This window comes from Empidonax traillii, unplaced genomic scaffold (assembly GCF_003031625.1).
Source record: "Empidonax traillii isolate 1590-97213 ecotype Southwest subspecies unplaced genomic scaffold, ASM303162v1 scaffold1155:size169172, whole genome shotgun sequence".
NCBI lineage: Eukaryota > Metazoa > Chordata > Aves > Passeriformes > Tyrannidae > Empidonax > Empidonax traillii.
Window position 1 is genome coordinate 33,730 of NW_020956348.1, and position 20,698 is coordinate 54,427.

The 20,698-nt window shown below is 59.9% G+C and overlaps 3 protein-coding genes across 4 annotated transcripts; 2 read left to right on the forward strand and 1 right to left on the reverse strand.

Moving 5' to 3' along the window:
• Positions 1 to 1,893: 1,893 nt before the first annotated feature.
• GNG13 (G protein subunit gamma 13) lies at positions 1,894 to 4,450 on the forward strand. 2 transcript variants are annotated; one of them, XM_027905426.1, is made up of 3 exons: positions 1,894 to 2,284; positions 3,260 to 3,374; positions 3,960 to 4,450. In XM_027905426.1, exons 2-3 carry the CDS (start codon positions 3,277 to 3,279, stop codon positions 4,063 to 4,065), a joined length of 204 nt encoding a protein of 67 aa, XP_027761227.1. In that variant the 5' UTR covers positions 1,894 to 2,284; positions 3,260 to 3,276; the 3' UTR covers positions 4,066 to 4,450. The 2 variants fall into 2 exon arrangements, with proteins under 2 accessions (XP_027761227.1, XP_027761226.1); XM_027905425.1 differs by having other exon boundaries at positions 1,896 to 2,284; positions 3,252 to 3,374.
• Positions 4,451 to 5,485: 1,035 nt separating this feature from the next.
• On the reverse strand, positions 5,486 to 14,737 carry CHTF18 (chromosome transmission fidelity factor 18). Its single transcript, XM_027905429.1, is given in 22 exon segments — positions 5,486 to 5,751; positions 5,753 to 5,913; positions 5,916 to 6,051; positions 6,878 to 7,016; positions 8,646 to 8,776; positions 9,233 to 9,382; positions 9,477 to 9,701; positions 9,828 to 9,990; positions 10,615 to 10,745; positions 10,979 to 11,077; positions 11,156 to 11,249; positions 11,542 to 11,675; positions 11,810 to 11,933; positions 12,152 to 12,249; positions 12,376 to 12,588; positions 13,142 to 13,277; positions 13,470 to 13,522; positions 13,662 to 13,781; positions 13,837 to 14,011; positions 14,112 to 14,238; positions 14,384 to 14,536; positions 14,656 to 14,737. Coding segments are annotated over 22 exon segments (2,904 nt in total). The 3' UTR covers positions 5,486 to 5,691.
• Positions 14,738 to 14,928: 191 nt separating this feature from the next.
• RPUSD1 (RNA pseudouridine synthase domain containing 1) lies at positions 14,929 to 17,959 on the forward strand. The gene is made up of 6 exons (XM_027905432.1): positions 14,929 to 15,011; positions 15,637 to 15,828; positions 15,909 to 16,032; positions 16,703 to 16,805; positions 16,888 to 16,989; positions 17,178 to 17,959. Exons 2-6 carry the CDS (start codon positions 15,647 to 15,649, stop codon positions 17,576 to 17,578), a joined length of 912 nt encoding a protein of 303 aa, XP_027761233.1. The 5' UTR covers positions 14,929 to 15,011; positions 15,637 to 15,646; the 3' UTR covers positions 17,579 to 17,959.
• The last annotated feature ends 2,739 nt before the right edge of the window (positions 17,960 to 20,698 follow it).

Sequence of the window (20,698 nt, forward strand, 5' to 3'; positions counted from 1 at the left end):
CAGGCCCTGCAATCTGCTGTGCCAGGGGCTGCCCCCCACCATCCACCAGGGTTGGGGCCCCCCAAATTGGGGCACATTTGCTGCTGGTCCCACCTGCCCAGACAAGCCCCGGCCGTGGAGCTGCTCCTGGACCGAGCTCTGGCAGGAGGGACAGACCTGAACCCCCTGGGCTCGTGGTTGGGGTCCTTGGGGGCTCCTGAATTCCCCCCCGGTGCCATCAGATCGTGGCAAATCCACGGAAATCCAATCCCCCACCCCCGGTGATGTTTTGCCCTTAAAGCCGAGCCCGTGCTGGGCTGTGGGGAGGCAGCGCAGGGAGATTAGGGCTGATGTCAACAGGAGGATAATCCCGACTCCTGCGGCATCACCGACCTCCATCGTGGGCACGGGGGGCCGGGGGACCCCTGGAGGAGCCCCACGGGGTCGGGGGGTGGCTCCAGCAGAGCAGAGCTCCGGGTTTGGCCCCGAACAGCTCCATCGATCCTGGCCCGGCCCCAACTCCTGCCTCCTCCTCTCCCGGAGCACTGGTGGCTCCAGGAGGCTGCAGGGAGGCTCTTCCATCGATTATCCATGAGGGATGAGGGTGGAAGGGAGCCTGGATCAGCACCAGCCTCCTCCTGGCACCTGCACGCTGGGCTGAGAAATCAAACGTATATTTTAATATGTATTTTTATATATTTATTTAATATTTTTAATATTTCCCATATCTGGCCTATATAGAGAAGATGCCTATATATATATACACACTTACAGAAATATATATACATATTATATTTATATATAATGCAAAAATAATAAATTATGTACTACAATATAATAATATATTATCGTGGAATGAGATCATCTTTAAGGTCCCTTCCAACCCAACCCATTCCATGATTCTATGATATAATATATAATAACTTTATATATGTGTTCATATAGATATGCAAACACACATAAATGTAAACATGTCTATGTGTGTCTGCATGTATTTCTGTGCATTGTATATTGTCTATAAAGCATATAAGACATAAAAAATCTGATATATGGTATAAATTGGATTGTGTTTCCACACATGCATGGAATATGAATATATATTTCCCACTGCCATGCATATTTTTGATATATATAGTTGTGTGTATGTATGTATATAAATACGTGTATGTGTATATATAAAGACACTCGACTTTATATGTGTATATGCACTTATAACATAATAATATAACACAATACATTATAACACAATACAATATATCATATCATGGAATGAGATGGTGTTTAAGGTCCCTTCCAACCCAACCCATTCCATAATTCTATGATTGTATTATATCATTTCATATATTTATATATATATATTTATGTGTGTGTATTTTTCAGAGGACAAACTCCTGTAAGGCCACAGGTCCAGGAAAGAGGAGCTTTAGGGGCTGGATTTGGGCAATTTTTCCTTTGAGCAAACCTTGTTTTGGTTTGGTTTGGGGTTTTTTTAAGCAGCAAAGTTTGCCTGAAGTTCAGTTTTAATGTGTTGTTTAATGAAGGGGGATTTGTGTTGGGTGTCACCTCTTTGTGGTTTCTCATCAATTATCTTGGCTTTAATCGGTTCCCAACTGTTCCAGGGTTTTGTGGCTCCCTACAAATCCCACATCGATATTTTTTGAACGTTGCCCTTTCCCCTCGTGCTGACCCTGCCCTTTCACCCTCCATATGTTCAGTTGGGCATTTATCCCTCTTTCTTGTTGCCCCTTTTCTTACCCACCCCCTCCCCAGGTGCCCCCCCAGCCTCTCCCACCCCTGCAGCACCAGGAAAGCGGGAAGAGCCCCAACATCCCGAGACAGGCGAGCGGGAAAGGCGCGGGGAGCCGGCTTTGGCAGGGATGCTGCTGGGAATGCAGGCAGGGACCCAGGGAGGGATGCGGGGCCTCCCTGGGGTTCCGCCGTGTCCCACCACACCCCCCCTCCCTCCCGGAGGCCCTTCTGCCCCTGGGGGATGGGGGGAGGGCCGGGATAACCCCAATTTGGCAGCTCGGTGCCGGGTACCGGGGCTGCGCTGCCATCCCGGGCGCGCTCACGTTCCGCGGAGCCAAATCCCCCGGGAGCAGCGGGGGGAGGACGCTCCCATTATCCGGCTCCTGCCGTGGCGGAGGCAGCTGGACCAGCCGTGCATTAATAGATTACACAGAGGATTTGGGCTCGCCACCATCCAGGGAAGCGCTCGCGGGAGGGACGCGGGCAAGGCCAGGGCGGCTTCCCGAGCGCCGGACGCGGCCCCGCTGCCATCCCGCTGACTCCTTCCCCCGCACAGGTAGGTGCAGGGCTCTCTCCCGGAGCAGGGGTGGTTGGAGCAGGGATGGGGATGCTGATCCCCATCTGCCTCCGGGGATCAGAGGCCGGAGCGTGGGGGCTCATCCCTCTCCCGGCTGGTTTTCGGGGGATGCTCTGCGGAGAAGCGGAGCTGGGGCAGCCCGAGCAGCTGCCGAGCTGTGCCGGAGCGGGGCTGGCGTTGAGCTGTGCCTTGGGGGGATGGATTTTACCCCCCTCCAGCACCCCCAGCCCTTCCCTGACCTTCTCCTGCGGGCTGCAGCCTGGGCAGGGGGGCGGGACGGGGCGTGTGGGCATCCTTGGGGATCATCACCCGGGGAGCGCCCGGAGGGTCTGGGGTCCCCTTGTGCCACCGGTTTTTGGGGTGGCACAGGGACACGGGTGCTCGCAGAGGGTCTCACGTGGCTGAGTTGCTGCTTGTGCCCCATCAGCTGCTGTGCCTCAGTTTCCCCATCACTCACGTCCCCACCCAGGGCCACTGCTGGGGGGAAATGGGGGTCGGGGGGGTTGCTTTGCTCCCCAAATCAGTGCTCACCATCGCCGCGAGCCATTTCCAGGGCTGTTTACGCCCAAAATCCCTCCTGGCCCACTGGGATCTGTGACCAGGCAGGAAAAGGACAAACACCCCCCCTCCATAAACAGCCTCCGGGGGCTATTTGACACTCCCTGCCCCGAGCGACGCCACCATCCAAATTTCAGTCAAATCTGGCTGGTGTCCTGGGTTTTGCATGTGCCCCTGGGCTGCAAGAGAGGGGGGCACTGGGCACCTGCCCGTGCCAGCCTCACACCCACAGGGAAGAGCAGCCTCAAAGTCTCCTGGAGCCAGCGGTGGGATTGGAAACCTCCCCCGGAGCGTGGTGACATCTGTGCCCATCCTGGGGGACCCCTCTTTGGGGGTGCAGAGCTGGGGGGGCCGGGGCAGGACAGGACCCCACGGTGCCCATTCCCAGCCCCACAGGGCCCTCAGACCCCGCCATGGACGAGTGGGACCTCCCGCAGTGGAAGAAGGAGGTGGAAAGCCTCAAGTACCAGCTGGCCTACAAGAGGGAGATGTCCTCCAAGACCATACCTGAGTGAGTGGGTGCCCACCTCCCCCCTCCCTCCCACCCTCCTTCCCATCCCTTGTGAGCACAGTCCGGCTCTTCTCCACTCCAAACTCCCCCCCCTTCAAATCCCCTGGGGGTCCCCAAAGGAGATTTTCTCCTTTATGGCTCTAAAACCCTCCAAGCCCCAGCAGCACAAACCCACCAGTGTCCCCAGAGCCCCCTGTTCCTCTCCACAAAGCCCCCCTGGGCCCCCCCTGTTCCTCTCCACAAAGCCCCCCCCTACGCCAACCCCTTTCCAGCCACCCCAAGCTCTGGTTGGGATGTGGCAGCAGCCACGGGACCCCCTGGCACCCCGAGAGCCCCTCAATGTGCAGGTCCCCTCTTTCCAAAAGGCTTAAACCTGTAAAGTCAAGCCATGGGTGGGGGTTTCCCCTCCTGGTTTGCACCTTTCTGCTCCCCCAGCATCGTTCCTGAGGGATCAGGGTGCAGGATTTACCCCGGACACTGAGCCCCCCTCCCCCAGTTCCCGTTTTGCTGCCCCACAGCCCCTGCCCTACACCCCTCAACCCTTTGAGCAGGGGCTGTGCCCACCCCTCCTGTCCCTCTCCACAGGTTTGTGAAGTGGATCGAGGACGGAATTCCCGAGGATCCCTTCTTGAACCCGGAGCTGATGAAAAACAACCCCTGGGTGGAGAAAGGCAAATGCACCATCCTGTGAGGGGCCCCCCCTGCGCTCCCCCTGCTGAATGTACTTTTTTATTAGTTAGTTCCAACATGAGAACCTGAACAAAACCCTGCCCTCACCTGTCTCCTTCTTTGTAGTGCTAGAAGTGGTTTTATATTTGGGGGGGAGGGGGGACATGGGAAAGCCCCCCGGGGGGGGCAGGAGCAGCAAAGGTTTCTCCGGGGTTTTTCTGCAGCTTCATCTCAGACCTCACCCCCCTCTGCCATCACAAACAGGAACATTTTGCAACTTGTAAAGAAAATTTTTATAAAAAAAACCCCCTCATTTTCAGTGATTTTAAATACTTTTGTATACTGTAGGATATCTCATTTTGCAGCAAACCAGGCACAGTATGACAACTAAAGGTTTATTAATAAACAGAACGATACTTCGTTAATAATTTTTTTTAGACATATTTTATTTCGTTTTTTTCTAAACAAAGTAAGTCGGTAATAAAAAAAACCCTAAACAAAGATGATGGACACACAGCCCATCCATGGGTTAGAGAGCCAAAAAATCCAGCTGATCCCTGGAGTTCCAAGGCTGATTTCCTGGCTCCAGCCCTGCTAGAGCAGGTCCCTGATGTAGATGTTCCTCCTGACAGCATTGGAAACCCCCTCGTTGAACCGGAACCACACGTCGCTCTTCCCCACGGCCTTTCCCATCTGCTGCTCCAGGGACTCTCCCTTGGAGGCCTGAGGGGCTGCAGGGGGGAAAAAATCCACCTCAAAAACTTGCAGGAAACTTTAAAGTCCCAACGTGTGCCCAGGCTGGGGGGAGAGGGGGGAATCAGGGAGCTGCTGCCAGGAATGGGAGGGTTGGGAAGGGCAGAGCTGATGCTCCCATGTGTCCTGGATCCTGGAAACCCTTCAGCACCCGTAATTCCCATGGGATGGTGCCAAAACCCACGGACTTGCCCACAGGAACCCCCCTGCCCATTGTTGTGGGGTCTGTTCACCCAACTCACCCAACTCCCCCTCCCCACCCCACTGGTCCCTCTGGTCCCTGGGGACGGTGCTGAGGGTCAGAGCCCCTTTTTGGGGTGGGCACTGGGAATGAAGGGAGCTCCCAGCAGCACCCACAGCCACCCCATCCGTCTGTCACCCACCCAGGGCTGGGGCCACCCACGCCCCCCCCGTCCCTGTCACCCACCCGGCGCTGGGGCCGCCTGTTTGCGCTGAATTGGCCGCCCGAAAAAATCCATCTCGGGCTGTGGAAGGCAAAGAGCAGGAGGGGAGTTGGCTCTGCAGCACCTGCACTTCCAGCTCCCCTTTGGAGATGGCCAAAAAGAAGGGAAGTTCCTGCCTGGGTGAGGCTCAGTCACCCCAGGGCAGTTCCAGGGAGAGCAGGAGCCACATGCAAATCCCGCAGGAAGGGCCAGCGGGCTGGGTGGGATGCAAACAGATTCAAATTCAGGGGGATCGTGCTGAAGTTGGGTTTTACAGCCAGCCAAGGGCTGGAAGCCGAGCCCTGGAGAGGGGCAGTGCCAGGGCACCACCTCTGCTTCCCTTGACTGTTGTTGGGATGCCCAGGGTGGGATCAGTGGATGGATGCACCTCTCCACAGCTCCCGAGCAGCCCTCCCAACCTACAGCTTCCCCAGGGCCCAAGGTCAGCTATTTCAACCCAAATACCCAGATCTCTTTCCTCCCCCGGCCCCGAAAGCTTCACAGGGCACGTCTGGTAACGTCACCCAGATCCACTTCATCCCAAAGCTGCAGTCCCAGCGATGCCTTTACGGGACACACGGTGCTCAACTGGGCTATTAAAAGAAACTGGGCTGAAAAAATTAGATTCCAGTGGAGCCAGTGAGTGTTTGGCAGCCCAGGGAGGCGCTGCTGGAACTGGGGCAGGGACTGCAGCCCCTCACCTTGTCCTCCACCGCCGCCCTCCACACGATGTGCTCCAGGCGCTGCTGGTGGTTGGGGGTCCCCAACAGCTTCGTGTCCCCTCGCTCCTCATTGAGGCCATTCCCGGGATCCTGTGGGGAGGAGAGACCTGAACAAGGGTCCCCTTGGGGTGTCTGAGCTCGGCCCTGCCACCCAGTTGTCACCCTTCCCCCCCTAGCCCCTCTATTTGCTGCTGGGTTTGCAACATCCCGCGGGCTTGGAAAGGATTTTTCCACCATTTTCTGCCTGGTGGCAGCACATGGGACCAGCCCCAGCTGGAGTCCCCTTCTCTGGGACTTCACGGTAAACAAGGAGCCTTCAGAGATGTTTTTGCAGCATCTCTTTGCCCCACACATCCCCTGGGAGCTCTGCTCCTGCAACAAGGGGCTCTCAGGGATTAATTATCCCCATGGCACCAGGGCGGGCACCAGCCACATCTGAGATGTTTCTGGGCCTTTTCCACCTTCTCCTGCCTCCAGGGGAGGTTTTGGCAGTGGGCAGAGTTAACTCTGCTCCACCTGGGGGCTTTGGGACCTCTGGAAGTGAAGCAGGAAGGAAAGCTGCAGGCAGGGAAGAGCAGACACAGACAAACCGCAGCCCAACGGACCCGAATTCCCAACCTAAAACTCCCAGCTCCTCACAACCCTCCTTGGAGAGCTGGAAGGTTCAAAGCTTCACCTCCCAGTGAGCATTTCCTTCCAGAACTCCTGCAAAGGCTGGGGCTCAGCCCCCCAGCAGGGATGTGCTGCCCAGAGGCAGCTGTGCAGGCACAGGGCTGAGAGGGGGGGGTTAATCCTGGATTTCCACCGGCAGGGTAAAAGCCACCGGCTGCTCTGGAAAACCCGCGTCCCCACGCCATCCCTGAGGATTTCATCCACACCCACAGCTCTGCCACCCCCCAGAAGTGCCCCTCCCTACCGGGTTCCGTGCCTGCAGCAGCGCCTCCGTCCTCCTCATCTTCTCCAGCTCGATCTCCCTGGCGATGAGCTGCTTGGCCTGGTAGCTGAGCTGCCTGCGGGCCGGCAGCTCCGGGAAGCGGCACACGTCCTCCACGTTCCTGCAGCACGGCCAGGGGGGAGCAGGGGGGCACAGAGAATAACCTGAGAATAACCCAGCACTGTGCAGGGAGCCCAATCACCCCCCAGCCCTGCCCCTTCCACCCCCCAGTGGGATCCTCCCTCAGTGACCCCAGCGCTGCCCTCTCCCGGGTGGGGCCAGGGGGCTGGACGGGAATGCAGGAGGGATTATGGGGGTTTAATCTGGGTTTTATGGCAAAAAGAGGAAGTGGCAGCGGGGTTGGGCTGAGCAGATTGCCCTGAAAACCCCACGGGCACGGCACGGCCCGGGCACCAGTGGCACCGTGACCCTCACATCGTCCCGAGGGGCCCCTGGGGAGGTGGGTGATGGAAACACAGCCAGGAACAGCAATCCTGCACCATCAGAGCTCTTGGGGCCTTAACAGGACCTGGGGCACCAGCTCTGGAGTTAGGCCTGTTTCACTATTGCATCGACCCCAGCTGGGCCAGTCCCTCTGCCAGCTCTAAATATTTCATATTTATTCAATATTCTTGCCCTTAAAATAAAGGGAGCCAAGTCCCCTGTCAGACAGCTCTGCAGTCATTTAGAAATTAGCTGTCAAATCAATGTTTCAAAAAGTTATAAAGAGAAAACACAGGTTTTGCTGTCAGCAACAGCTTCGTTTGCCAGAGAGATGCTGGGTACAATTTCCAGGTGCCACTGGGATGTGACACCCCCATGGTACCCATCATTTTCTGGTTGGACTTGATGATCTCGAAGGTCTTTACCAACTTTGATTCTGTGATTCTGTGCACAGCCAGGAAACAGGCTCAGAACTCACAAAACAGGCAAAGCAATGCCAAAAAGTGGCTCCCAGTGTCCCAAAATGTCCCCATGACCATGTGGGGGATGGCATGGGGGGACAGCAGAGGATGGATCCCTCCAGTCCCCACAAGCCTTTCCACGAGGAAGGAACCACACTAAAGCAGTTCAGTGTAATTAGATAGAGCTGCTTGATTTAACAGAGGCTCATTTCTGTAATTAACTTTGCCCAGGAAGGCATTAAGGATGGTCTGTGCTGCCTCTCCAAAGGCTCCCCAGAGCTGATGGCTCTGGCTGTGCTCAGAGCAGAGCCACAGCCAGGTCAAGCAGTGGCCAAGCTGGTAATTTAGAAATTAACCATGGTGACAGCGACCTCCTCTGTGTGATGAGCTCAGGTGGACCAGCTCTGTCCTCTGGTGGCTTCAGTCCCTCTGCCAGCTCCAGTGAGAGCCAAAGGCAGCTGCTTCCTTTCCTTTAATCCCATTAAAGCTAAACCAGCTCTGCTCCAGCCTCAGCCTGAGGGATGGTGGGGCAGCTGGACCACGCTGTGGATGGAGCAAAGCCAGCAGTTCCACCTCCTTCCTGAGCTCTCTGCTCTTATCATCCCAGAATCATCATGGAATCCTGGAATGGTTTGGGTTGGAAGGGACCTTAAAGCTCATCCAGTGCCACCCCCTGCCATGAGCAGCGACACCTTCCACCAGCCCAGGGTGCTCCAACCTGGCCTTGGACACTCCCAGGGATCCAGGGGCAGCCACAGCTTCTCTGGGCAACCTGTGCCAGGGCCTGCCCAGCCTCCCAGGGAAGGGTTTTGAGCCCCACACCGTCCCCTCCCCTGGGCACTTACGGATCCAGCTTGTAGACGTACTGGCCCTCGGGCAGGCGCTCCTGGTGGTAGGTGAGGTTGTAGGCCAGCATGGTGCTGATCAGCTCTGCCAGCTGCTGCTTCTCCTTCTGGCTGTAGAGCTGGGTGTTCACCTGGGAGGGAGGGCAGAGCATCACCGACCCAGAGTAACTTCTGAACACACAAACAGCCCGAAGCACGGGGTTTGTCTGCGTGAGGAGGGACAGTTCACACCCAAGCTGTTCAGAGCACGTTTAGTTCCCTGCTGGGGACACACACCATTCCCAGGGTGCAGTGACCCAGGGGCTGGAAGGGACTGTGACAGCTCCCCAAAGCCCTGCTCAGCCAAGCCCACCCAGGTGGGGTCTGAGACCCCTCCACACAGTCAGGTATCTCAGAATCATGCCCTCAGCTTCCCTCCAACTTCTGCATCAGCTGCAACATCAAATCATCCCTGAATGTGGGACGGAAGTTTGGGACGGCTCAGCCTGGGCGATGCAGCCCAGGAGATGCCTGTCCCCAGCGCTCAGGGTGAGGTTTGCAGAGGGGACACGTCCCCCAGGCAGGGAGGGGGGGTCAGGGGCACTCACAGGCCGCAGTTTGGGGGCGATGATGTCCAGCAGCAGGCACAGCACCTCCAACACCAGCACCTGCTGCCCCGCGCGGCTGCGGGCGCCGGGCGTGACCCCCGACACCATGGACACCACCAGGTTCTGCATGCGGGTCAGCTTGGCCAGGGCCTGGGGACAGGGTGGGGACAGCTCAGCCACCACCCCCTGCGGGGCACAGAGACCCCATGGGGCACAGAGACCCCCCTGAGCCCCCCGGCCTTGCCTCGTGCTGGCTGCTGGGATAGGCCAGGCGGGGGATGGCGGAGCCCGCGAAGAGCAGGTGGAAGGTCACGGGCAGGAAGGGCAGGTAGCGCAGCAGTTGGAAGCTCTGGCCGTGCAGGACGGCCCGGCCCAGCAGGTCAGAGAAGCAGAGCCACTCCAGGGCCAGGCACACCGAGCCCAGGCTGGAGTCCCGCACCCTCACCGACAGGAAATTCTCGTGCAGGCCCTGGAAGGGGAGGTGGGATTACACAGTTGGAGGTCCTGCCAGAGCAAGTGACTGGCATTCTGAGCTTCCCACCAAGCTCCAGCACAATCCAGGAAGGGGCCTGGCTCTGCCCCTGCCTGCTCTTACCTGGGCGAGCTTCTCCTGCTCCCCCGAGGAGATGGCGAGGTGCAGGATGTGGTGGAAGCGCTGGGAGGAGGAGCTGAAGCCACAGGAACCCCCAAAGTGTGACAGGTCCTCATCACCCGCCAGGAGCTGGGCTGGCAAAGAGGGGTCCATCCCTATCCTGTGCCTGGGGGGAGCCCAAAGGGAAGAGCTGAGGGTGCCCGAGTGCTGAAGGGATCAGCAAAGCAATATTTGGACCCTTGCAAACTGAAGGCAATGCCAGTGCCAAATTATTGGGAGCTAAATGAAGTGGACAAAAAGCATCCAGAACGGCTTTAAACTGACAGAACATGGGTTTAGGTTTGGGTTTTAGGAAGGAATCCTTCCCTGGGAGGGTGGGGAGGCCCTGGCACAGGTTTCCCAGAGGAGTTGTGGTTGCCCCATCCCTGGGAGTGTCCAAGGTCAGGTTGGATGGGGTTTGGAGCACCCTGGGCTGGTGGAAGGTGTCCCTGCCCATGGCAGGAGGTGGGACTGGATGGTCTTCAAGGTTCCTTCCAACCCATTCCAGGATTCTATGACTAATACAAAACTGCTGAAGAAGCAGCTCCAGGACCTTTCAGGTTTCTCCACCCCAGGTCTTGCAAGGAGATCACGGAATCACAAAAATCACAGAACGTTGCTCCAAGCCCCGTCCAACCTGGCCTTGAGCACTTCCAGGGCTGGAGCAGCCACAGTTTCTCTGGGCAACCAAAATACCAGGAAGCAGCACAGCCCAAGCACCCAGCCAGACCTAACAAATCCCTCCTTTTACCTCTGCAACCTCGGGAGCTGGAAGATCTCCTGCCAGATGGAGAAGAGCCCCTTGTTTTGGTCCTTCAAGCCAATCTTCATTGTCTGCACCATCTGCATGTTCAGCTCCTTCTGCCCTCGGCCGTGCAGGAACTGCAATGTGAGTGAGGGGTTGGAGAGGTGGGCACAGAGGGAGGGGGATCCCCACAACTCTAGGGGTCCCGGACACAGCGGCGTCTCCCCCTTCCTCCCATGTGCAGAGTTGAAATAGCCCAGGGGACAGGGTGGGTATTTCAGGGCTCTGCCTAGGACAGAGTTCTTTCCCTTCCATCCCCATCTGAGGCCAGAGCTCCCCGTGTCCCCCAACCCCCCGGTGACCCCGGTACCTGCAGGGTGTTGATGCAGGAGCGGATGTCGTTCTCCGTCTTCTCGCACAGGGCCAGCAGTGCCCCCGTGTCCGCCCTCATGCCCTGCTGGAGGGCGATCTGTGGGGGCAGGACAGGGGGTCAGCAGGGAGGGCTGGCCAGCCAGGGGGGTTCAGGGGGCCCTCAGCTGTGCCACACCTCGCTGAGCCGCTGGGCGAGCCGGGCCGGGGCCGTGCGAGGGAAGTGCAGCAGGAAGGATTGCTGGCGGAGCGGGCGCAGCGCCGGCACGTACCTGGGAAGGGAGCACAGGGCTCTGAGTAAGAAGGTCCCTCCCGAGCCCCTTTTTCTCCAGACTGAGCCCCCCCAGCTCCCTCAGCTGCTCCTGCTGCTCCAGCCCCTTCCCCAGCTCCATTCCCTTCCCCGGACATGCTCCAGCCCTCAAAGTCCTTCTTGTCATGAGGAGCCCAGAACTGCCCTCAGGATCTGAGATGCACCACTCAAAGGGAGAAACCAACAGCCACCACCTCCTCACTCAGGGCAGGGTCTCAGCTCTCCGTCCCCCCAGACACACAGGTGACACTCACTGGTCGTTGCAGATGCAGATGATGGGCCTGAGCAACAACCCACCCTCACGCTGCCGCCTCCGGCCCGTGCCGGCCGCTCCCTCTCCTTCCACGTCCTTGCGGTGGATGATGTTCAGCAGCACATTGATGGACGCCTTGGGAAAACAAATCAAGGGCAGAAGGGATGAATTCTTGCTGCTGAGAGGCACAAAACAGCTCACGGAACAGGGAGTGATCTGCTAATGGGGGAACAGTGAAGGGGTTAGTCTGAAGGTTCACTGGGGCTCACCGCGGGCGCGCCGTCGATCTCGTCGATGATGAGGCAGTTGGGCTTCTCGCCGGCCCCCAGCACCGACTTCATCTGCGTGGCAGCTTCGATGCGGGTCTTGAACACCTCGGGGCTGCGGTCATCACTGCAGGGAAGGTGTGCCGGGTTACTGTGGCACGGGGCCCGCTCTGGAATGGGATCACCTCCAGCACGGGATCATCTCCAGCATCACCCCTGGGACATCATCACCCCAGGGACACCATCACCTCCAGCATCACCTCCAGGACACCATCACTTTTGGGACAGCATCACCCCAGGGACAGCACTGCCCCCGGTGTCCCCTCTGGCCTGGCAGGGCCTCACCTGGCGTTCATCTCCACGGCGTTGTACCCCGCGTGCCGGGCGATGACGTGGGCCAGCGTGGTCTTTCCCAAGCCAGGGGGGCCACAGAGCAGGGCTACCTGTGGCACAGGGGGCAGGTCAGCCTGGCAGAGCTTCCTCCAGCTCCCACCAAGGAGGGAATGACCTGCTCCTCACCCCGCTGGCAGGATGAGGGGACCCCCCCAGCACCGTCCTGCGCTGCTCACCTTGTATTTGGGTCTCTTGTGCTGGTCCAGCTCAGCCTCCAGGATCTCCTCTGTGAGCTGGACCTTCGTTTTCCACTTATTTGGGTGCTCCTTGGAATGGCTGAACGGGGGATGAGCTGCAGTGCTGGGGTTGCCCTTCTTCACAGCCTTCTCCTTCCCGAACACCACTGTGTCCCAGAGCTTGAGCCACTTCAGCAGGCAGCGGTTTGTGTACTGCAGGTGGGGGAAAGCGGGAAAAATCCATGGAATCTCAGAAGGATCTGGTTGAGGACAGAGGAAGGCTCTCCTCCACGGGACAGGCTGCTCAGGGCTCCCTCTGGCATCTCCTGGGACAGTATGGGAACGGTGCTCCCCTTTCCAGCTCAGCCACCATCCCACAGGGGAACCCAGGACAAGTTATATCAGCCCCATCTCTGCTGTCCCTCCTCTGTCCTGGCTCCACTCAGCACTTCTCAGCTTCTTCCATCATTTCCAACTCCCTGTAAAACTTCTGATATTCAAAAAAAACCTCCCAAACTAGCCCACAATTCCTGGCTAAAGTCTTCCCAGGCTTTTTTGTCCTGTTCTGGTCCCATTTCCCAATCCCTTTTGTTAGAAAGTCCACAGCCTCCAGCTGAAACACTGCCATCCCAAGCTCTCCAGGACTCAGGACTGCTCCCAGGAAGGACCAGCACTTCCAAAGGCAACACCCTGATCCCACAGCACAGAGTTACAGAGGTGCTAAACCCCCTCCCAGTCCCAGCCCCCCCTTCTCCCAGCCCCTCACATCATCACTCAGCAGCTCTATGTAGCGCCGGGGGGTGAATTTGTCCACCCAGAGGCAATGGGGGGCAGATTCCTCCTCAGGATCCGTGTCCCCACCAGGATCCAGGCTCTCCGTGCTGGGCTCACTCTCAAGGCAACTGCAAGAAAGAATTAACTTGCCCCAAACCACCCAGGGAGTCAGGGAAGGGGCTGGGAATTACACCCAGATTTCCCAGGCAAAGAGGTTCCTCCGCTCGCAGGTCCCAAAAATCTGGACCCCATGGAGCGTCTTGGGAGGCACATCAGGCAGCGTGGCAGGGGAAGGATGGGAGTTCATCCCAACATCTCACCTGTTTATGATGTCTGTCAGCTGCTGTGACACCTTCTGAACGTGCCTGAGACGCTGGGGCACAGAGAGAGGGAGAGCGGGGTCAGGGGTACCCCAGTGACCCACGGCTGGGGGAACAGCGATTTGGGAGCCAGTCCTGGGGTTATCAGGAAGGGCAGGGAAAGACAAGGAAGGTCGGTGTGAGATGTGGTACCTCTTGGTTCACCTGTTCCTTCAGATAGGAGAAAGGGACCCCCAGCAGGTGGAGCGGCCTCCGTGCATTCCAGCCCAGGGAATCTGGGAGCTGTGTGGACACAGCACAAACAATCCCCTCCTGAACCAGCTGGAGAACACAGGGAAGCAAACCCAACCTGGAGAGCCCCCCTCACCTCCACCCCTGTCCGGGAGGGATCGTCCCTCAGGACCAGGAAGACCCTGGTGCCCTGGCTGGAGGTCACATTGATGTAATCCTCCAGGATGGGTGGTCTCTTGAGAACCCACTTCTTTTCAGAGGGTGGTGTGGTCTGCAGGGGGGTCATGCCGCTCATCTCCAGGTGGTTCGAGCTGGAAAACACCAAATTCTTTTAGCAGGCCCCACCTTGAAGGTGGGGGCCAAGGGCCCTTTCCCTCGCCCCTGCTAAAAATGAGGTTCAAGGTGGCCAACCTGGTATTCTGGGGAGCAAGAAGTGCCTCTGGGCACCCATCCCAGGAGACATCAGGAGCCAACTCATCGTCTGCACCAAAATCGAGCTTCTTCACGGCCTCCAGGCGCTGCCGCTTCGGTTTCGGGGCTGGGAGAGACGCCGGGGAGGGGGGCAGAGGAGCATCGTGGCTGAGGGAGGGCGGTACCGGGGGTGCTGAGCGCAGGGGGGGAATACCGGGGGGATACCGAGGGGATACCGGGCCCGGCAGCGCCGGGGACCGGCTCCAACCTACTGTGGGGTCCGGCCGGCGCTGGGGACTCGGCGGGGGCACAGTCCCGCTCCCTCTTCCTGCAGGGGGAGTCCCCGGGGGGCTCGGGCTCCTCCGGCCGCTCCTTCCTGCCCCGGAACTGCGAGACTTTGGGGCGGGCGGGCGGGGACGGCTCGTCTGCAACGGGGGCGAGAGCTCCGGTGAGCGGCCCCGCACGGCCATGCCACGCACGGCCATGCCGGCCCCCCCCGCCCCCCGCATCCCGGTGGCAGCCCCGGCCCGGCAGCAGCGCCCACCTCCGAGCTCCGCCAGCACCTCCAGCTCGGCGGCGAAGCGCTCGTAGAACCCATCGTCGGCGGAGCCCACAGCGCCCGCCATGGGCCCCGCGCGCCCCGCCCCGCCGCTCATTGGCCACGGCCCCGCCGGGCAGGGGGCGTCCGCGACGCTGATTGGGCGCGACGCGCGGCCCGGGCCGGCGGAGGCGGCGCTGATTGGACGTGATGCTTTGCCCGGGCCGGCGGAGGCGGCGCTGATTGGACGTGATGCTTTGCCCGGGCCGGCGGGGGCGGCGCTGATTGGCTGCGGCGCGGCCCGGGCCGATGGAGGCGATGTAGCCGCGGCCGCCCCGGCAGCGCCCGGGACGGCGCCGCAGGTGGGGCGGGGAGGGAGCGGGGCCGGGGTGTCGGGGGGTCGCGGGTCCCCTCCCCAGTGTGCCCTCCCCAGTGTCCCCTCCGCCGTGGCTGTGTCCCTTCCGCAGTGTCCCTTCCGCCGTGTCCGTGTCCCTTCCGCCGTGTCCCCGCCGTCCGCCCCGTTCACCCAACCGGAGCCGCCGGGATCGCGGCTCGGCTCCAGCGAGGAGCGCGGGGAGGTCACGCGTGACGCGGGGACGGTGGCGGAGCTGTGCGGTGTGACAGCGGCGCGGCTGCGGGACCGGGGCCGTGGCACCCGCACCGCTGTGGGACCCGCGCCAGCACGGGGTGACACCGGGGGGCTGCGGGACACATGCAGGGTGACATCGGGGTGACACCAGGACACGCAGGGTGACGCTGGTGTCCCTCTGGGCCGAGCAGAGTGGCACTGGTTGCAGGGTGACACTGGTACCACACAGCACCAGAACCTCTCCGGTCCTATGGGGTGCCCCTCTCCTGGCCCCGCTCCCAGCCCGTCCTGCCTGGGTCCCATCACTGTCCGAGGTGCTGTCCCACCCCCGTGACACCCACCCTGCAGTGGAGGCTCCCGCCACCCCTCTCACCCCAATTCCCATCTCACTCCCGCAGGGCGCTGGCCATGGAGCCGGGCACCATCGACAACCTGTCCATCCTGTACCAGAGCTCCGACTTCATCGTGGTCAACAAGCACTGGGACATCCGCATCGACAGCAAGATGTGGTACGAGACGCTGACCCTGCAGAGCCAGCTCCGGCACCGCTTCCCCGAGCTCGCCGACCCCGACACCTACTACGGCTTCAGGTGAGCGGCCCGGCACCCACCCGGGCTGGGGACACCCACAAGTTCCCCAGGAGGTTCCTCCACCCCTGTCTCCCCCCCAGGTTCTGCCACCAGCTGGATTTCTCCACCAGTGGGGCCCTGTGTGTGGCTCTCAACAAGGCGGCGGCGGGAAGTGCCTACAAGTGTTTCAAGGAGCGGTTGGTGACCAAAGCCTACCTGGCCCTGGTGAGCCCCCCCTGCCAGGGCCTGCTCGGGGCTGCCCTTCTGGGCAGGCTGAGCACCTCTGTGGGAGGCTGAGATGGGGTTCCTGCAGAAGGGAAGGCTCCAGGGAGACCTGAGAGCCCCTTGCAGGGCCTAAAGGGGTTCCAGGAGAGCTGGAGAGGGACTGGGGACAAGGGATGGAGGGACAGGATAAGGGGAAGTGGCTTCCACTGCCAGAGGGCAGGGTGAGATGGGATATTGGGAAGGAATTCTTCCCTGTGAGGGTGGACAGGCCCTGGCACAGGTTGCCCAGAGAAGCTGTGGCTGCTCCATCCCTGGGAGTGTCCAAGGCCAGGTTGGACGGGGCTTGGAGCAACCTGGGCTGGTGGAAGATGTTTCTGCCAAGAGACTGGAACTGAAATTCCACGTGCTTTAAGGTCCTTTCCAACCCAAACCATTCCAGGATTCTGTGATTCTATGAATTGCAGCTTGGTCCCTGCTTCTTGCATCCACCTGGAGATGCCTGTGCCACGTGCTCTAGGAAAACCCTGCTGGAGCAGGGAGGTTGGACCAGGTGTCCCCACTGTGGTGTCTCCCAGCCTTTCCCATTCTGTGATTCCATGATTCCTGCCATGGTGGGGTTGGTGAGGAGCACATGCCAGAGCTCAGTTCCAAACCACCTTTCTGTTCCCAGGTGAGGGGCCACGTCAGCCAGAGCCGGATGACGATCCGCTACGCCATCGGGAAGAACACCACGGAGGGCAGGACCCACATGATGTGCATCGACGGGACAGAGGGTGAGCCACCCCCTTCCCTGCACCGCCCAGACCCCCTGAGCCTCGCTGGGGGGTGACAAACCCCCTTTGGATCTCGTTGCAGGCTGTGAAAATCCCAAGCCTTGCCAGTCGGAGCTGATCGTGCTGGAGCACGGATCCTACAGCGGAGACCCCGTGACCAAAGTGCTGCTGCAGCCCCTGACAGGTGGGGCTTGGGGTGTGGGGGCTGCAGCTCTGGGGGGGCTCTGACGTGGAAGCAGAGCCTGGAAAGGGATGAGGGAAGCTGAGAATTGCCAGGCTCAGGGGGGTTGAGTGTTACTTGGCGCGTTGTCACCTTGTGACAGGGCTTCAGGGATAACCTGTCCGTGATCCCTCCGCTCCCGCTCTCCCCAGGGCGGACTCACCAGCTGCGGGTTCACTGCAGCGCCATCGGCCACCCCATCGTGGGGGACTTCACGTACAGCCTGGGCCAGGACAGCAGGCCCTACAGGATGATGCTCCACGCCTACTACCTGCGCATCCCCACGCGCGGCGAGCTCATCGAGGTGCGCGCGCCCGACCCCTTCGTCCCCGCCATGGACGGCAACTGGGAGCCCCAGCGCATCACCCGCCGGCTGGAGGACACCATCCAGGAGCTCAAGGACAAGGTGGAGCAGGAGGAGCAGGAGCAGCAGGGCCAGGAGGCCGGGGGTGGTGGTGAGGAGGAGCAGCCCCGGAGCGAAGCCGGCAGCGCGGAGCCGGAGGAGCAGCGGGCGCGGTGCCAGCAGTGGTTGGCAGAGTGGGCTCTGGAGTGAGCGCGAGCCACGCCTTTCCAGCTCCATCCTTGTCCCAGCGGGTCCCCTCGGAGCCCAGCGCTGACTCCACGCCTGCCCTTCCCGTATGCCAAGGCTTCCCTCACTCACCGGGCTGGATTAGGCAGATTGATCAGCGATTAGGGTGGGGTTGGTTTTTAGTGTCCATCGTCCATCTGGCCACGGGATGCCCCTTCCCCACTTCTGGGCCTCAGCAGCAGAGCCAGAGTCACACACCAGCTTAGAGTGACCCCAAAGCTTTCCCTGCCTGTCCTGGGGCTCGGGCCCAGCCGGGGCAGCACAGACACTGCCACTGCCGTGGACATTCCCAGCAGCCCTCCGTGTGTGGATGCTGAAGGGCAGCCCAGCACAGGGAGGGCAGGACATCCATGCCCCCCATTCCCTTCACTCCAGCTGCTGCACTCACTGGCACACGTGTGGGAGGTGGGACATTGTGGGGCTGGAGCAGAGGCTGGGGGCACCGACAGCCCCTCAATTTTGGGGGTGCTCCAGGTGTTTGGTCCATGGAAATGGGCTGGGATGGGCACAGGAGAGGTCCCTGCCCGCCACCAAAGTGCTGCCCATCCCTGCCCCATGCTCCCTTCCTCCCTCAGCCCTCCCGTGGGGTTTTTAAAGGTTTAGTGAAGGTGAGAGGGTTTTTAAAGCTTTTTCAATTTTCTAGGGGAAGAGTCTAGTCTTTTAGGGATTGTAAAATACGGGTGGTCTCAGAAATGAGGTATTTTTAGTATTTCTGTGGTCGGAGAGCCAGCAGCCCAAAGCTTTTTTTAATGGATTTTATTATTCCTTCTACTGGCATTGCCTTTCCTGCTTTTATCCTGGGGGTGGGGAGGTGTAACCCCTGCTGAGACAGGTCAGAGGACACTTGCTGCTTACCCAGACAAGTCCTGGCTCCTGGTCCCATGGTGTGGCTCCTGGTCCCATGGTGTGGCTCCTGGTTTTCAGAGGGTGCCAGAGGCAGGTCCTTTGGGTGAACACTTTGGGAAGGCTCTGGAGCAGTAGGAGATGGATGAAGCTGAAAGAAAGGCTGGTGTGGTGGCTCAGCTCCGCTGGCACTCAGTTTTGCAAGATTCCAAGGAGAGTTTGTTTCTCTGGAAGTGCCCTTGCTTTGCTGGTCATCCTGCTTTGCTTTGCCTTTCCCACCTGACAGGGGTTTCACACAGCTCAGATTCCCGCTCTGAGGGGGAATAAAATGTCACAGCCCTTTCCCCTGTGGGTGAACACACCCTGCAGGTCACCAAAATCCCCCGGGGGAATTGCATCACCCATCCCTTGTGTCCCTGGGTGGGAGTTCACTGTGCTTTTGTGGCTTGGTGCCACCACTGCAGGGGGGGGATGGCTCTGAGGGGCTCCTGAGCTGGTGGCAGAGGGCTGGGGGTGGGTTGGAGGAGCAGGAGACCCATCTCCTTCCTCCCCAAGCCCCCTCCCTGCCCATCCCACGTCCCAGGAGTGGCCGGGAAGGGAGAGGCAGCCGCGGGCAGGTCCCGGAGCTGTAAATTACCCTCATCAACCTGTTTGCCAAAGAATGAAGGGGGGTGACGTGGGCGCGGGAGGTGCCGAAAAGTGCCAGGGGAGATTTGCATGTCACAGGTGGGACAGAGCCTGCCCTTCCCACCCACAGGGCCCCGCTGGGAATGGGGTGGATCACCGGGGTGGGACGTGGGGACACCGATGGCCCATCGCTGCTGGGGGCTGTGTCAAGGAGCCCCCCCCCTCCTCCCCAGCACCCATCAGCCTTCGTGTGCTGCACTTTTACCCAACACCTCAGACATAAATAGGAGTTTTCCTTACCCTGCGGAGAGTGTTTTGCAGGTGCCCTTCCCGGCATCCCGTCCTGCTCCCTCCTCTGTGCCGGCACTGCCTCGGGGCGTTGGCTGCGAATCCCCCCGCGCTGGGGTGCGTGTTGTGATGCTCTGTACACGTGGCAGTCCCCGTGTTTGTTGCCCCTCGCTGTATTAAACGTGTCTCTGCCCTTCACCCCTCCTGGCTCTCAATCCAACGCGGCTCCGGGGGCTTCCAGGAATGAGCCCAGACCGGCCCAGCGGGACCGGCCCCGGGGCTCCAACCCGGCCAACCTGCTGTGTGAGCACCGCACGGCCGGTCCATCCTCCCCCTGCTGCTGTTCCCTGGCCGAAACCACCGGGGTGAGCCACCCCTGAGCCCTCCCGGCTTTGGGAACAGAGGTGACCGGGGATGGTGGAGGCAGCTGGGGCAGATGGCAGTGCCACATCCTGTCCCTGCCAGCTGGGATTGTTCCAGGCCGAGAAAAGCTCCTAATTTGGGAACACCTGGCAAGGAGGTGGGGAGCAGCCCCCGGGGTTGACAGGGTTTAGGGTGTGCACAGGGAAATCAGTCACTCCTGATTTGATGATGGGATGCTCCCAGGGCTGCAGCCCCTCTGCTCTGGAGCCAGGCTGGGAGAGCTGGGGGGTTCACCTGGAGAAGAGAAGGATCCAGGGAGACCTGAGAGCCCCTTGCAGGGCCTAAAGAGGCTCCAGGAGAGCTGGAGAGGGACTGGGGACAAGGGATGGAGGGACAGGACACAGGGAATGGCTTCCCACTGTCTTAAGGCAGAGAGAGATGGGATATTGGGATGGATCCCTGTGAGGGTGGGGAGGCCCTGGCACAGGTTGCCCAGAGAAGCTGTGGCTGCCCCATCCCTGGAAGTGTCCAAGGCCAGGTTGGACGGGGCTTGGAGCAGCCTGGGCTGGTGGAAGGTGTCCCTGCCCATGGCAGAATGAGATGAGCTTTAAGATCCCTCCCAAACCATTCCAGGATCCTGTGATTCCTCTATAACTCCTGTACACCAGCAGTCATTCCCACGGTTTGAGCAGCTGGAAAAATGAGTGAAGACCCAAAGGAATTATTTGCAGTCTTCAAGACTGAGAGATTTTTTTAAGACTGCAAACCTGGCAAGGGCAGAGAGCAGCTGGTTGAGGGGAGGGAGCATTCCTGGCCCACCTGGCACAGGGAGATGCAGTTGGAGCCCACAACTGACCTGCTGAGGTCCCAAGGAAGGGGCATGGGCTCCTTGGCACGTTCAAGTTTAGGGTGGATCCTCCTGAGGGTGTTTTTCAGGGTCAGTTTTAAGCTCTGTGGGGACAC

Excerpts from the sequence above, each read along its gene's own strand:
- GNG13 (XM_027905426.1), top strand. The coding sequence starts at position 3,277 with ATGGACGAGTGGGACCTCCCGCAGTGGAAGAAGGAGGTGGAAAGCCTC. Across the intron at positions 3,375-3,959 it reads TCCTCCAAGACCATACCTGA|GTTTGTGAAGTGGATCGAGG; the intron begins GTGAGTGGGTGC and ends CCCTCTCCACAG.
- RPUSD1 (XM_027905432.1), top strand. The coding sequence starts at position 15,647 with ATGGAGCCGGGCACCATCGACAACCTGTCCATCCTGTACCAGAGCTCC. Across the intron at positions 15,829-15,908 it reads GACACCTACTACGGCTTCAG|GTTCTGCCACCAGCTGGATT; the intron begins GTGAGCGGCCCG and ends TCTCCCCCCCAG. Across the intron at positions 16,033-16,702 it reads CCAAAGCCTACCTGGCCCTG|GTGAGGGGCCACGTCAGCCA; the intron begins GTGAGCCCCCCC and ends TTCTGTTCCCAG.